General features: G+C 40.7%; 1 protein-coding gene across 19 annotated transcripts in view; it reads left to right on the top strand.

The window, feature by feature from the left end:
* Positions 1–14,465, top strand: part of NRXN1 (neurexin 1) — a 718,052-nt gene that overhangs the window by 649,286 nt on the left and 54,301 nt on the right. Inside the window, exon 14 of one of the 19 annotated variants that reach the window (XM_026084424.1) lies at positions 8,851–8,886. The exons of the other annotated variants lie outside the window; for them this stretch is intronic. Within the exon in view, the coding sequence (XP_025940209.1) occupies positions 8,851–8,886 (36 nt within the window). The remainder of the gene's footprint in view (positions 1–8,850; positions 8,887–14,465) is intronic. 19 annotated transcript variants of the gene reach the window in all.

The raw sequence follows: 14,465 nt of genomic DNA, 5'->3' as shown, positions 1-14,465 counted from the left end.
TTTTAAATTCAAATCTTACCTGAATCAAATTAAATTCCCTTGAAGGCAAGACCTGCACTGATCCTGCGTCACCAGTATAAGTTATATTAGAATCAAGCCAAAGAGTCACTGTAAAACTACCTCTTGTTTTGCTTGTTATGCAGAGATAAGCCTATTTTCAAGGCTCTGGTGATAAAAATGTATTTGGAGACCAGAAGTAGAAGTTGGAAATGTAAGGAGAGAGATACTAGTTTCAAGATGTATAACCGCACATACATTTATGAGATACATACCTTCTAAAATAGCTCATGTTACTTCTCAGAAGCTGAATGTTAAGAGTGGTTCTTGTATCACCTTTTTCCCCTTGTTCAGCTGGCAGGGAATTTTACTATTACATTTGTGAATCCTGTGTGCAGTGCATTTAGACTATTGTTTTGTAGAAGAAGCTACAAGTTTTGATGTAAAAAAAACCAACAGTAATAACAACCATACTATATATTTATTTCGTCTAGCTCTTTACTACCAGAAGATTTCTGATCGTTAAAAAGGGCACGATCATTTATCATATGGTGGGTTTTACTCTATATTCTGTCTTTGTTAGAGGAGCAATGATCAAGGAATAATCATTCTGTGTCTGAACGGTTGACATTCCCACAAATGTAGAAGGCCATGATCCTTAGTGCTGTCTCGTTTACTGAGCTTGATGAAATATAGGAAGAAGTTTTCTGAACAAAGTGGGCTGCACCATCAACTTATCTTACAGCAGGTCTTGTCCTGATTGCAAAAGTGCATGTGCTGGTAGGTCAAGAAAGGAAGTCCACTGAATACCTGCAGAGTTTCTTGCCTGATTTTCATGGTCCTCTCTGAGCTCTGTGCTCCTATGGCCATGTTGTTGGTTGACAGTAGTTGAGCTAACTCCTCTAAAGTCGCCTTGGTGGCCAAGGTCTTGGGTGATAAGCAGAAACAGTTCCTCTTAAGGCAAGAAAAGAAAAGAAAGGAAAGGAAAGGAATTTACAAATACCTACAGATACAAAGGCAACACTCCCCCCCCCACCCCCCAGCAGGAGTACAGGGATCTAGGGAAGCTTTTCTGTAGCCACTCTTAGTCTGAAGTTGCTTTCCTGGCTGTGAGCACATTTAAGTCATCCACCCGTTGTGATTTGTCAGCAGGCCTTTAGCCACATTCTGTGTTAGGAAAGGCTTTGAGATTTATAAAATTGTTGTGTTTTCTAAACAATCAGAATAGGAACAGATTTTTACTGTATTTGTTTCTTTCCTTGTTTTCTTGGGGAGGGGGGAAGGTGAGGAAAGAGGGCAGGAAATGCTGGCAAACGCTAAGCAGATCTGAGAAACTGCAAAGCGTGCTTTTACAATCAATAAAAGTTGCTTTAAAATTTTCATCCTTCAGCTCCCTGTTTGTTTCTAATTACTAAATCCCATGAAAAGGACATATCATTATCTTATCCTCTGCTTCATCATTTCGGATATTCAGAATCCCTCATAAATTAACAGACTGGTTATTCAGAAAAATAAAATTACATTTCTGGATTGGATTTATGATTATTATGCAAATGTAACTACCATATTCTGTGCAGAAAACACATTTAAAAGCAGAAAATAGCAATAACCCTATTCAGGAGCTACTCCAGTTAATACTTTCCTATAAAGAATTGAGTATTCATTAATAACTTATGTATTGTTATTAGGATTGTTTTATTGTAACATGTAATTTGCTTGAACTGACTACATCTTTCTCAAAATAGTTTTAATTACAGAAATAAATGACAGAGCTTAGTGAAGATGCTTATACAACAGTGCAGTCATTTTCTGTGTGCCAACTGGAAATTTATTCTTAACAGATGGAATTCACCAGTCTGCAAAGAGCTAACATGAGGCCTTTGCACCAGTTAAAACCTTGCTTAATCCATCTGATAAAGTACAAAGGAAGTCTATATCATACATGCTATTTCTTCTTGGCCTCTGCACCGTTTAGCAATTTATTCTGTTATAGATGAAAAAAACCCAGACTTGCTCATTTAAATGAGGATGTATTTTGCTATTAAGAGCAATTTTATTCAGCAAGACATGCCATAGTGGGTTAAAATAAAGGTACGGCTCAAAGTACTTCCTTTTCTCTATAGAGACCTTGACATTTATCCTTCTTCCTTCTGGATGCGTGGGTAGGACTGTTGCAGATTATTTTGGCCTCATATTCCTCTTTTCTTTTTTTGTTATCGTTCTGCCTGACTCTCTTTTTTATAGCTCTCATTGTCATTATAAGATCAGTAGATATGACCTTCTTTCAAACTTTGATTCAGGCTAAAGGCTTTYGATAGCCACAAGATGAAGCCAGGACTTTAGACAGAAACTACCAGGAATAGAAAACCAATATTTCGCTCCTAGTTGATGAGCTGGTTGATTGCAAGTCTCACTTCTTCCTTGTGACTCACTAACTCTAATGAACAGCAGTAAAAATGTAGCCCAGAAACAGCACAAAAAGTATAGGTGTGCTGATTAGCCTTGACATACAGAAAGGAGGCAATGTCAATATGGAGAAAATTAGGGTATCAAGCTGAATGACCCTGCAGACTAGGGTAGCAGAAGAGAGGTGGATTCACTAGTATCAAGTGCAAAATCACATACTTAGGAATAAGAAGATATTCAGCTACAAGTTAATTGCTTCATCAGTTAGAAATGAATGAGAAGTAAAAGGGTGCTACATGTGCTAAGTGACAACAGGATGACTAAGCCAAAGTGTTGTGGCCACAAAAAAGGCAGTTGTACTTCTAGCCCTTATCAGGAGAGAGACGGCTCTGGCAGAGATCCTGTCTGATGAGAGAAAAAGGTATACCTCTTTCTTATACCTGCCTTATACCTTAGCAAGTTACCCCAGCTTTAGGTGGAGCTCGCAGCACATCAAATACTCTGCATTAACTGGAAATGTGCATGTCTTTATCCTGTGTTAAGGTAGTTACTGCAGAGCATAAGAACTGCTGCGAGTTCAAATCTCTGCTCATCCGATGTTCACATTTCCGTACTCTAAAAGAACATGGCTTGTTTTTACACAGCAAAACAATGAATAGAAATGTAAATAAATGAACCAGAGGCACGACAGAACTATTCATGCTAAAGGATCGCAGTGGCATGAGAAAAAATAGGGATGGCCATGGGTAAACTTAGGTTGGGAATAAAGAAAGGGTATCAAAAGAGTGGCGTCCTGATAGCAGTAAGAGTCAAAAATGAACTGGTTTGATCAGTTGGTAAAAGGCTGTGTGTTGGTGGCAGTAAGCCCTGTTGGCCCGGGAGGCCCCACCCAGCCCTACGTACCTGCAGGGGCCCCGTGGTGGGAAGGGACCTCTGGAGGTCTCTGCTCCAACCTCCTGCTCTGAGAAAATGTTCTAATTGGCAGCTGGATACAAACAAGATTGATTTGACGTGACACATGGGGAAAAACAGCTACAGAAGATTTTACAAAGAAATAAATGTTAGGCTAGTACCCAGGACCCAGAGATTTTCCAACAGAGTTTTGGTTCCTAGCAGCACTCTATGACTTGGAAGGGCTCTTTAAATCTTTCCTTTGCATTTCATACCAAAAATCTCAGTGGTGTGTGCCCTTTGGACTGCAAGCTCCTCAGAGCAGACAGTAGAAATAAGGTCATCAATAAAATAATCATCAGTAATGGACTGCAAAGTAAAGTAAGTTGAACATGCAAATTATATCAATTATAAATTATAAAAAGTACTGACTTTTGGCTTTTTATTATATATACACTAGTCTCTGCATCTGTCTCCTATGTTTCTTTTTTTTTCCCCAGAAAAAGAAGTCTGTTACTTCCACCCAGTCATGTCTTATTCATTTGATTATTTATGCATTGGCTACAGCAATATTCTGTTAAATATTAAAAAGTTTGTGATTTAAACCTGACTGTGATTTGAGTTGTAATTATTTTGCATAGACCTAAAGGCTTAAATTTAGCATTAGGCTGGTTCTATTTATTTTTATTGTTTTAATTTTGTAGCAAGACCAAGCAAGGATATACTTAGTTCATTAACAATAAATGAGGAAATAATGTAACTATGCTGTCAAGGAAATGAAAGAGCATAGAAAACTCATTCAAAGCTATTTAATTAATGTTTTTACTCTGCATTGTCCTAGTTTTTATTCTGTATTCATCTATAAAACAGAGAAACTATTTTTGATAGACAAAGAATAATTATCCTCGTTGCTTTCAATTAAATAAATACATTTCTAGAATGCCAAATAAAATCCAGTTATATTGTATAAAAAAAAAAAAAGAGGAGGTCTGAGTGGATGATCCAATGTTACTGTCTGATTTTGTAATCGGTGAATATATGAATATTGCAGCTGGAAGTGCACTGCAGCTTCTCCGTGTTCTTTATTGTTGGAGTTTCGGTGTTAAATCCACTCTTGGCCTATGCTATCTTAAGTGGCATAAATGAGAGCACTTCAGTGGAGCCTGAAGGCAGAGGGGACAACTGTGGTGGCCCAAAGCGGCCCCAGTGCCTCGAATGACGGGCGATAAACTCGTGCCTTGGGCAGCCCTTGGGAGGGAGGAGGGTCTGGCTTTGCTGGCTGAGGACGGTGCAGGTTCAGCACAGTTGTGCTGTGGCTTCTCTTCATAAGGCTTCAGAGGAGAAAACTAAAGTGGGGGGGGGGGTCCTGAGGGGGGTAACGTACTCCTTTCCTTCCGTCCTTTGTGGCTAAATCCTCTTGTGGCAAGGCAGCTCTCAGTGGTGCAGGAGGAGGTGCAACTTGTACCAGTGCRAATGTGTCTGACCTTTGGGGCTCAGCTGGGGCAAAATAGCCAAGAATGCTACTGAAAAGAAAAGAAGGAAAAACAGATTTGCATTTCATTTGTTTTCATTCAGCTACTTAAAAATAATCTCGTGTAGCTTTTTTATTCTCTTGAAAGCTGCTTTGCACTTACTAGCCCTTGGTATTTGTGAAGTTCTTTGTTTTTTCTGCATATTCACCGCTGGCCTACTCAGAAGCTAGTTAAATTATGAGGATTATTCAGAGCTGCACTGGATAATAAAATGGTCTATTGATTAGTAGACTTCTAATTACTTGTCTCTTAGCATGAAAGACAAATAAGATTTGATAGTAAACAATGCAGAAAACAAATAGGGTGTTTCCACCATGGAGTGGTATACGTGCATGTGTGTGGCGTTTTACATGAGTGTTGTAATTTTAAGTTTATCATCTTGAGCTCATCCTGCTGCTTACAGAACTGTGACCTGCACAAATAGATTGCTTGACAGATGATCAGCAAAACAGTACAACCCCTTAATATTTTTCTGCAATACCCTGCATATGCACTGAAAGGACAACATAATGATGAGCAATATGTTTTAGATTTTTCATGTCTTGTAGTAAAAAAATTAAAGTTATGGCTAATTGGTGTTTAACTAGGCATGTACTGACAGAAATGAATATAAATAGCGTGTCAGAGTATTAGTTTGAAAAATGGTAAACATGAGTAGGTAATGGAACCTTTGCACTTATATTCCATGCCTTGATACTGATTCAATCTATCAAATTACCTCTGGCCTTCCCTAAAAATGATGCATATGTATTGCACTTCCAAACCAGTTTTTCTAATAGCACTTTTTTTAAAGACATCTGTGAAATTTTTAAGGAAACAGATCTAAACAAAAGTAACACACTCCAAAAGCAGTAATGAAAAAATGAGCTCTTTCAGTCTGATATGAACCTGAGTGGCAAAAGCCAAAATTAAACAGTATAAAGAAATCAATGGGTTGAACTAATTTAAGAGTAGAATCTTTGTTTTGAAGTATACTCATGAGATTCCCTTTTTCAGTTTATTTCATTTGAAGACTTCTCTGTATCAAGACTTTTTTAAAATCCGAAAGGTCTTCAGCTAAGCTCTTCATCAGAACCGAGTCTGTGTTGTCTGGGGCCCTGGTCTACCTTAAGCCTTACTAGAGAACTGTCCCAGGTACATGAAGTAAACAAGTCCTATGAAGCAAATTTKCAGTGCTGAGATAAAAGAAGCCAAGTTTGCAGGGAGAAGTTATGTCTTTTGTTAGACTACCTGTAAAAGAAAATACTTTTTCCTGCAAACCTTGCCTAGGAGGAAGGAAGGTGTGTTCTCACTTGTGCTTGTAGGTGACTGTGCTTCCCAAATAGGTTCAAAAGCAGAGGCCAAACTTATGAATGTTTTGAAAAACAAGAACTGAAATCCTGGCAGAATTGCCATTAATTTCAGTGAGAGCAAGATTCCTCACCAGCCCTTTAATGCCTCTTCCATGATCCATAAAAAAAGACTTAAGTGAATTTCTGTGGGCTTTGCATAACCTGTCTTGCACTTTTTCTAGCCTCTTTCTTTAAATGCTAGGAACTTCAAACAAAAACCAGCCACCCCTCTCCTGGCCCCCAACAACTCTGTATAGTTCTTGTCCATGGGGGAACAGCTGAACTTTTAAGAGCCAAAGCAGTACTTTAAAGTATGAAAATCCTGCAAGTCTCAGCAAGTACCCAAATTCCTTTTTGCTGTTATTTTTTTGGTTTTGTTAGAGTAGCGCGAGTATCACAGACTCAGTTTCCTGTTCTACTGCGCCTTTCTAGAGAACCTGAGCTTCCGGGGCAGCAGCGATTCAGGTTCTTTACCACTGCTTTTGATTTGGCCTCTGGGTTGATCTGAGGAAGTCTGTGTGTCCCTTGTCTGTTCTTCCTCCGCAGTAAAAACCTTTCCAATTGATACTGGTCTTCTGGCAGGGAGGGATGTGCGCGGGGCTGTGCTGCGCAGACGCGAGCAGCCTTGTCAGCCCGTCGGCTGGAGGCTCGTGTCACAGCCGGATCTTCTCTGCTAAACGTGGATCCTTCGCCAGTTTTGCGCTCTTCCTCCAGGCCTGTAATTAGGGCCTTCCTGATAACTGCCACGCAACTGCGCTCTTTAAATAGCTCTTTGGTTTGAAGGTCTCTTTCTCAATATTCCCAACCTGGTCAGCTTTTGGGAAGCTCCACTACCTTTAGTTGCTGCTGCTTGGATCAGCCATCCCTGCCGGGCATCTTTCCTGTAAAGACCCAGCAGACAGACTCAAGCGAGTTCGTAGCATTGCCGCAGTCACAGGATGAGCACTGCATTTCCAGACCAGGCAACGCTGCGCGGGGTGAACAGCCAGCGCCAAACCATGTGTGCTTTTGTGTGTGCATGTGTGTAGTTATTCAATAGCTGTTTTTTTTTGTTTCTGCAGAGCACAGGCAAGAGACACGTTTCAGGCTCTGCTGTTTACCTGACAGAACAGTCAAAACAGTTTTCTGATTAAAGAGGCAGTAGCAGACACCCAGTCTCTGCGGGCTCCTCCACATTAGGGGATAATGGAGCTGTTTACTAACAGCCAGAGAAATTATTTATTAGGCTATGAAACCTTTAATTTAGAAGGAAGCTTTCACATTCTGATATTTTTTTTCTTACTCTCCCAGTCTGCAAAATGTAGCAGGGCCAAAAATTAATGTATTTGTACATCTATTTCTAAGTTATGTGGGTGTCTGAAAGGGTACGATTTTAAACTGGAACAAATAACATACTCATAGCAATCTTCTCTGAACCAGCAAGGTTTTATAAACCTGAAGATCCAGATCAATCAAACCCAGTATATTACATTCTCTGCTCTGTTAGCTTTAGATTTAAACAGTTTTATAAATGTGAAATTGCAACAAGAATTCCCCAGCTGCTAGAGGAGTCTCTGATGGAGCAGGGCAAAGTCATATCTGGGGAAAATACACGGGAATCCTAGACTTCACTTTCCTTTACCTTTCCTCTAACGGTCATAGCTGCTATCTGGTARAAGAGCTTTGTTTCATCTCGCATAAATTTCGTCATCTTGTGTTTTGACGTATACAGTTGCCCTGTCTATTCATACGGGAGGCTGACACGAAGGGTAAAACCCTTCCTGACCTGCACCCTGCTCAAGCTGATGGAAGTCACAGGGTGTAATTAAAGGCAGAATCATTTTGGGTCAAATCATTTGTGAAATAGATTATCAGATTAAAAAATCTAAGTATCAAAACGAATGCTGAAAAAGCTCTGAAATGGCAAAAACAGCTTTATTGTTTACAAAATAACCTCGTCTGCTGTTGTCCCCAATTTGTTTATTTGTACACACGCAAGCATGCAAACGATTACGTACCCAGAAGGAGGGAACACAAAGACTTTTTACTTTATTTTGCTGGTTCTTATTTTGTGGAAAAACAGCGCAACTGTCTGAAATGCTACAACCACATCCTCCAAAGTACGTGGATGTAGTGAAAGGCAGATGAGTGCCTCTCCCTTTCTCCATATTCCCCGCTCCCCACACACACTCCTGACTCCCGTTTTCCCCCAGTTTTACCACTTCTTGTGAATCTTCTGGAAACTGCACCTTGTTTCTGTGTTCACAAGGAYGCAGAATGCTGGAGGGCAGGTTTTTCTCCCCGCCCCTTTGGCTCATATCACTGTTTGCGGGAGGAGAGACTCTTAGAAATTTAGAGGTTCGTTTCTCCTGCCTCAGCCTCGTTGAGCTCAGCCCTTCTCCCCAGGCTCATCTTACTGGTGGTGGTTCATCGAACCCTCAGAGCCTCTGGAGATGATTCAGGTTCCCTAATGAACACAGGGCCTTGGATCGACTTCCTTTGAAATGGAAAAAAAGAAGAAAAAAAAAAAGAAAAGAAGAGCATCGGACTGAGAATAACACCTGTAAAGTCACTAGGTGCTGGTTTAAAATAGCAAATCAAAGAGACTCAGTCCCTCGTTGTTCTGTGGTCCCTTTGCCCTGTACCCAAGAATCCCCCCGCGGAGAAGAGAAAAATAGTTTACTTAGGATTTCATGCCCTGCACAGAGGTGCAGACAGTGCAGAAATCRAGACAGACGGAATCTTTACAAGTCTTTTTAGACAGTGGACAGCCAGCTACGAGTTAAGGCAGCCTTAATACTTTCTATACTGAAACAGGAGGCAAAGCCCCTGCGAGGCAGAACAGCATGGCAGTGGTGAATGAGAGACRTGCAGCGAACTCGAGCCTGCAGCCTGGGGCCCTCTTGCTCTAGGTGCGATCCCAGCCCTGTCCTCGCATAGTGAACACTTTGAATGAAGAGATATCTGCATTTCAGCCCCGATATCTTTCTGAAGGTAGAGGGGCAAAACGGATCTCTGCAAATTATTAGGAGATTGTTGTTCCGGATTGTCACCTAATTAGTAAAGCGTGGGCATAAAACCTCCAAAATTTTGTAATGCTGCTCTGAATGTTCTTTAGTTTTCCCACTGAAGGATATATTACACTGTTTCTTTGTATCTTGTTTTACAGACAGGATCTTTCTATAAGCAAATTTTCTTCCTCTTTCTTCTACAGATGTCCAGCTCTAAACATTATGCTTCAAACAATGTTTAATTTTACCATTTCAATGATACTAAGGCTTGCAGTTGTTTACTTTTAATCGTTTATGGAAAGATTTCAGTATAAATAGCTGTCCTTTTCCCCTTTTATAAATCTATATCTCTCTCTGTTTTGTCCCCTCCACCCCAGAAAAAGCAATGAGTACTTATGACAAAGTAGATAGCTGTGAACAATTAGGTAGCATTAATATTTGCAAGGATAAGAAATATAATTTATGTAGACAATTGAGACAAAATAAATGTGCCCTATTTAATTAGCATAATAGCTGCATATCATCAAGTTTTCCCTGTTTATTATTACGGCTGTGTTGATTAACCAGGTGTACAAGGATTTAGAAAGAAYGGATAAAAGGTAAGGAATAAAAAGTAGGAGGCAATAGGAAGTAGAGAATGAAAATATATATATGTCCAGCAAAAGTGTTTTTGTCCAGGAAAAATTTGTTTCTTGGCAGTACAGGCTTGGGACTAAAGTCTGATGGCAGCTGTTAGTTCCAAACAGGCAGAATTGATCTAAATTATGGTTTCTTGAAAGGGTAATTTTTTTCCATGATGGTTTTTCTGCTTCCATTTGCTTAAAGAAGGAGGAGGATCTTGACCTTTCAAGCAGTAGAAGGCAGTTCTCTTAACGATTTTCATCACTGTCAAGCTCGTTTTCCTAAGATCTATGGGAAGAGAGGTACCTCCGCACAGGCCTGATAGGCGCAGTTTGGCTGACAGCATGATGGGAGAGTTCAGACCCCTGGAAACGAGATTACAGACTTCCTGCCAGAAGGGGGTAATTTTGTCACAGGTGCCGAGTACACTAAGTGTTATAGAGATGACAGAAAGCGATGACACTGACATTTATTTCTCAGAGTTTGTTAGTTTAGCAGAGTCGAATCTTTCAGAAGTCTCCAGAGGGACAGTGAAGATGTCACTGACAGCATCCCAAACTCTCTCCCAGTTCTCGTGTGAGAGAATAAGACCACCTCCTTCTTCCCGGTTTTCTATGGCCAGGAATGAATTTGTGTATGGATAATTAGGAAAATGCACAGTAGTCTGCATATTCACATTGGCCCCAAAGTTGTCAAATGTTTCTTAAGGACAATATCCAGGGGTTGCAGGTAGTTGGGGGTCAGCAGAGGCCCACCTGACCAGGAGAGAGATGTGACTCTGAAGCTGAAATTCCTATGCAGTTGAAGGGCACTGAGAGGTTTATATTCAAAACTGGCCTAACTTTCACATTCAACAAGTGTGGGTAGGGCTAAGTCATATATTTCAGCCTGTGAAGTGGCTATGTAGGATTGTAGCTATACATGCACGTGAATGCACATATATGCACACATTGATATAGTCATGCAAATTATTCAGTGCTTTTGTTTTTGTATCACATAAAGTTTAAGTAAAATATCTCTGCATGCAGAAATAAATTCTGTGTAAAAATTTTCACTCTGAGCTCTGCTACATTTGTGCCTGCCATTAGGTTGAAGTGTAAAAAGTCAAGGCTTCTACCCATGGCTGAATTGTAGGTGCGAATTTCATGGGTAAAATGGTATCTGCAAGCAAAAAAAAAAAAAAAAAAAAAAAAGACTAGAGGCTTTTTTGCTCTTGGGTAGATCCTCTGCCCTAAATAGATTACGCTAATTTTACCTTGATTCTCTGCAATAGCAAGGATTTTAATCGTGATCGCTCTGTATAGTGCTTGCCTATGGAATGAATATCTGTTCCATGTGTGTGCTTTTTCACAACTATGTAATATATTTATATTTAAATCAAATCGCAAGCTTGGCTGCTTTTATTTTGGGTTGTATATGTTGGGGTTTACGTCATTTATGTGTAGGTTTTTCAAGTGTAATTTTCAAAATGGTGATCATTTCTCTATATTAAAATTCTATTACTGCATTCTAGTATCTATGGAGATTTGTCTTTGTGATATTTACTATGATGAAACATGCTCTATACTACTATTTCCTATCCCTCACTGCATTGACAAGCAGTTCGTTTAAGTGATGTTTTGTATATATCTGGTATTTATATATTTGGTATATATACATTCAGCAAAGCTCTCGAGCATGTACTTAAATTCAAGTTCATTGGTTGTGTGCACTTACAGGTTTTTTTTCAATATATTGGGCATGCTTCAACAAAGCAGTCAGGAATTCACTTAGATGTAAACTCATGAGTAGTAATGTGTACAGGCAAGCACATTTTTAACTGCTTTGCCCAACCGAACCCATAATGTTTACAGTATTTTCAGATTCTTTGGGTAAAATGTACCATAAGCATATGGTCTGTTGTATCACCATATCACACCATATCATGTCACACAYGATATAGGTACAGTTAAATACCTATGAAAAGTGAGAATAACCCTGAGTTTATTAGATGGAGAGATGTTCTTCATTACCATGGATCACTGAAAACTTAAAGGTTGGGTCTGATAAGTGAAAGGAATAAACAGAGCAGACTCCACGTGAGCTGGGTTTTGCTGGTAACCAGAGCGAATTCACAGTGGGCAGCCAGAATCTGAATATTACACTTTTCTGACCAAACGTGGCTGATAGCGAGCTATGTTCTGCAACATTTGTCCCAGCACTTCAAGGAAAGGCCTCCCAAACAGCAACCCCTCCACACAGGCATCTGCTCAGGCTTTGGGAAGAATCAGGATTTGCCAGTCCCTCTCCATGCCCTTGTTCTTATTGCTATATTTGTCCCCTGAATAACAGCAAGTAGGGCATATGACAGTCCATTACTGTTAATGGTGTTATTTCAGAATCAGACTACAGAAAAATACCGCCTCAAGCAAAAATAGTATTGATAATTTAGTCCTGTCTTTTGGGATGGCACATGCTGTGGTTAATGAAAGTTTGCCTTAGTAAATCTGAAAGGATCCCATACTTTGGACCACTTAAAATGGTATTTAATATTCTCACTTAGATAATTTCCTTAATGACAACAGGACTGGTTTCTTATTTGTTTTTTTCCCCAGATGAGCTCCTTTCCTTGAGAGCACAGTCCAGATAACAGCTATTGGCTGGCAATCACAGGAAACCAAGTTTTATGCCAGAAAGGCACGCAGGGCACAGCTGCAAACACCAGCATTGCCCTCACTGTCCTCTCCCGTGGTCCCTTGGAAGGGATGGGGAAGGCTGGGGGTTTGACCACTGCCACCCCTAACAAACATGACACCAGCGACCCCCTACTCATGGTCTAATGGTGTTCCTTGCCATCTTCACAGCACAGCAACATCCGCAGCCAAGACCTCAGGGGGCTCCTTGGAAGGGTCAAGCGTTGCTCTGAGTGGAAATGCTGAGAGTTTTACAGGCRTGGCAGCTAATGAAATATCAGGTCCAGGGGACCTTTTAATTTTGCTGACCCTTACTAGAAGAAACCAAACTTAAAAATTTAAGACACGTAAAAATAGGGAGCATCATGCTGTCTTGAAAATTACCAGTCTCAGGGTCAAGAGTCAAGTTCTGCCACAACACCGCAACTCAGGGCAGAGACTTTGCTTTAATTAGTGCCATGTACCACAGACAGACATTTAACAAACAAACTATCCGTGCTTCCAACAAGCCATGCAGCATTTCTGTCCGCATTAACTATATTTGTTTAAGCCTGAAATACAGCCAGATGAATGCATTCAGACAGCACCGGTGGTCCAGTTAGCATCCTTGCTGCTCTCCAACTGTGTTGTTATTCTTCAGTTCATCAGAAAAGGGAAACAACAGACAGATATTACCTGTGCTTATCATTTAATAACTGAATATTAAAAATCTAGGTACTACTTAAGTGAGTCTGCTGAGCATACTGAGCCCTTCTGTCCGCACCTTCCGACAGAAGCTGGCTCTATGTTTAGGGCAGGGAGAGGTTTCTCAAACAGAGATAATCTTACTATCTATTTCGACTTATTTTTCATAATGAAGTGTATCAAGGTTATAAGACATAATTAGCTTTATTTCACTGCCTTATGGCTTGGTCTTTTGCCGTAATTTACATGCAGGCACGTGTTTTATCAAATGGTGTTGCAATTTCAAAATGCCTTTAGAATTTAGGAGAGGGTAGATTATAGTTGAAAAGTTCTTTGAAGAAAACTTGGACCTGATCCTGTGAGGTTCAGAGCACCTGCAGTTGGCACCATCGCCATCTGAAAGATCAGGCTCGTTATTATTACAGGGACAGTAACCTACAAACAGAAGATTGCTCTGAATTATAAGTCTGAAGGATAACATTGAAATCAAAGGGAAGGGACCACTCAGTAAGTACTGAAATGTGCTACAGTGAAGGCAATAAAATGGAGAGGTGAGAGGGAAGGAGGGTCAGTGCAACCCTACGGGCTCTGAGCTTGTGTTGAGGGAATTGCAAAGTGAATTTCACTCTACCTTTTTTGTAGCTCACTTGTCTTCTTTCTTAGTGTAGACATTCCTTATTCTAAGTACTTTCGAGTCATTTCAAAAAAGCCCTAAGGGAGAGTATGGTAGGTATAACCTCTGATAATTTTTAACCCTTGCGACTGTCAATAGTCATTGTAACTGTTAAAAAAACGGGGGGGGGGGACAAATCAAAGGAAAACTGTATTATTTTAAAAGCTATCTGTTGAGTAGACGTTACAGTCGGATCTTTTTTGGTTTGTTAATTTGCTTGACCAGAGTATTTTTACGAGTTGCTTGGTCAGGGCTGATGCAAGCGTTTCACTTCACTCGAGGAAGCGTGTGAGAGCTCTGGCGTTCGGCTTTGACCGCTGCCAGCAGATGCAGGGTAGGGAAAAGGTTTCCGGATGGCGGTCCAGATGTGCGCTGCGTTATGGAAGAATCGGGGTAACTTTCACGGCTAGGACAGTGTGTTGGTGTGCCAAATCGTGGTTGCTCGGAGCTTCAGTAGTTTGGGGGAGTGTTTTTTTGTTTGTTTGTTTGTTTCCCCCCTCCCTCTCGGTTTGGCGATGAAGGGTTATAATTTGGACGCAAATTATTAAAGAAGCCGGCAGCGGTCATTCGCCAGGGCGCAGGCGGCGCCTCCCTTCGTGCTGCAGAATCGCCCTTCCAGAACCGTCGCGCGGAAATGCCCCGCCCCGCGCGGCGCGGCGCGGCGCGGC

This window comes from Apteryx rowi, unplaced genomic scaffold (genome assembly GCF_003343035.1).
Source record: "Apteryx rowi isolate R43461 unplaced genomic scaffold, aptRow1 scaffold_64, whole genome shotgun sequence".
Classification (NCBI taxonomy): Eukaryota; Metazoa; Chordata; class Aves; order Apterygiformes; family Apterygidae; genus Apteryx; species Apteryx rowi.
The sequence above is the reverse complement of the archived record's forward strand: the minus strand, read 5'-3'. Positions and strand labels throughout refer to the sequence as shown.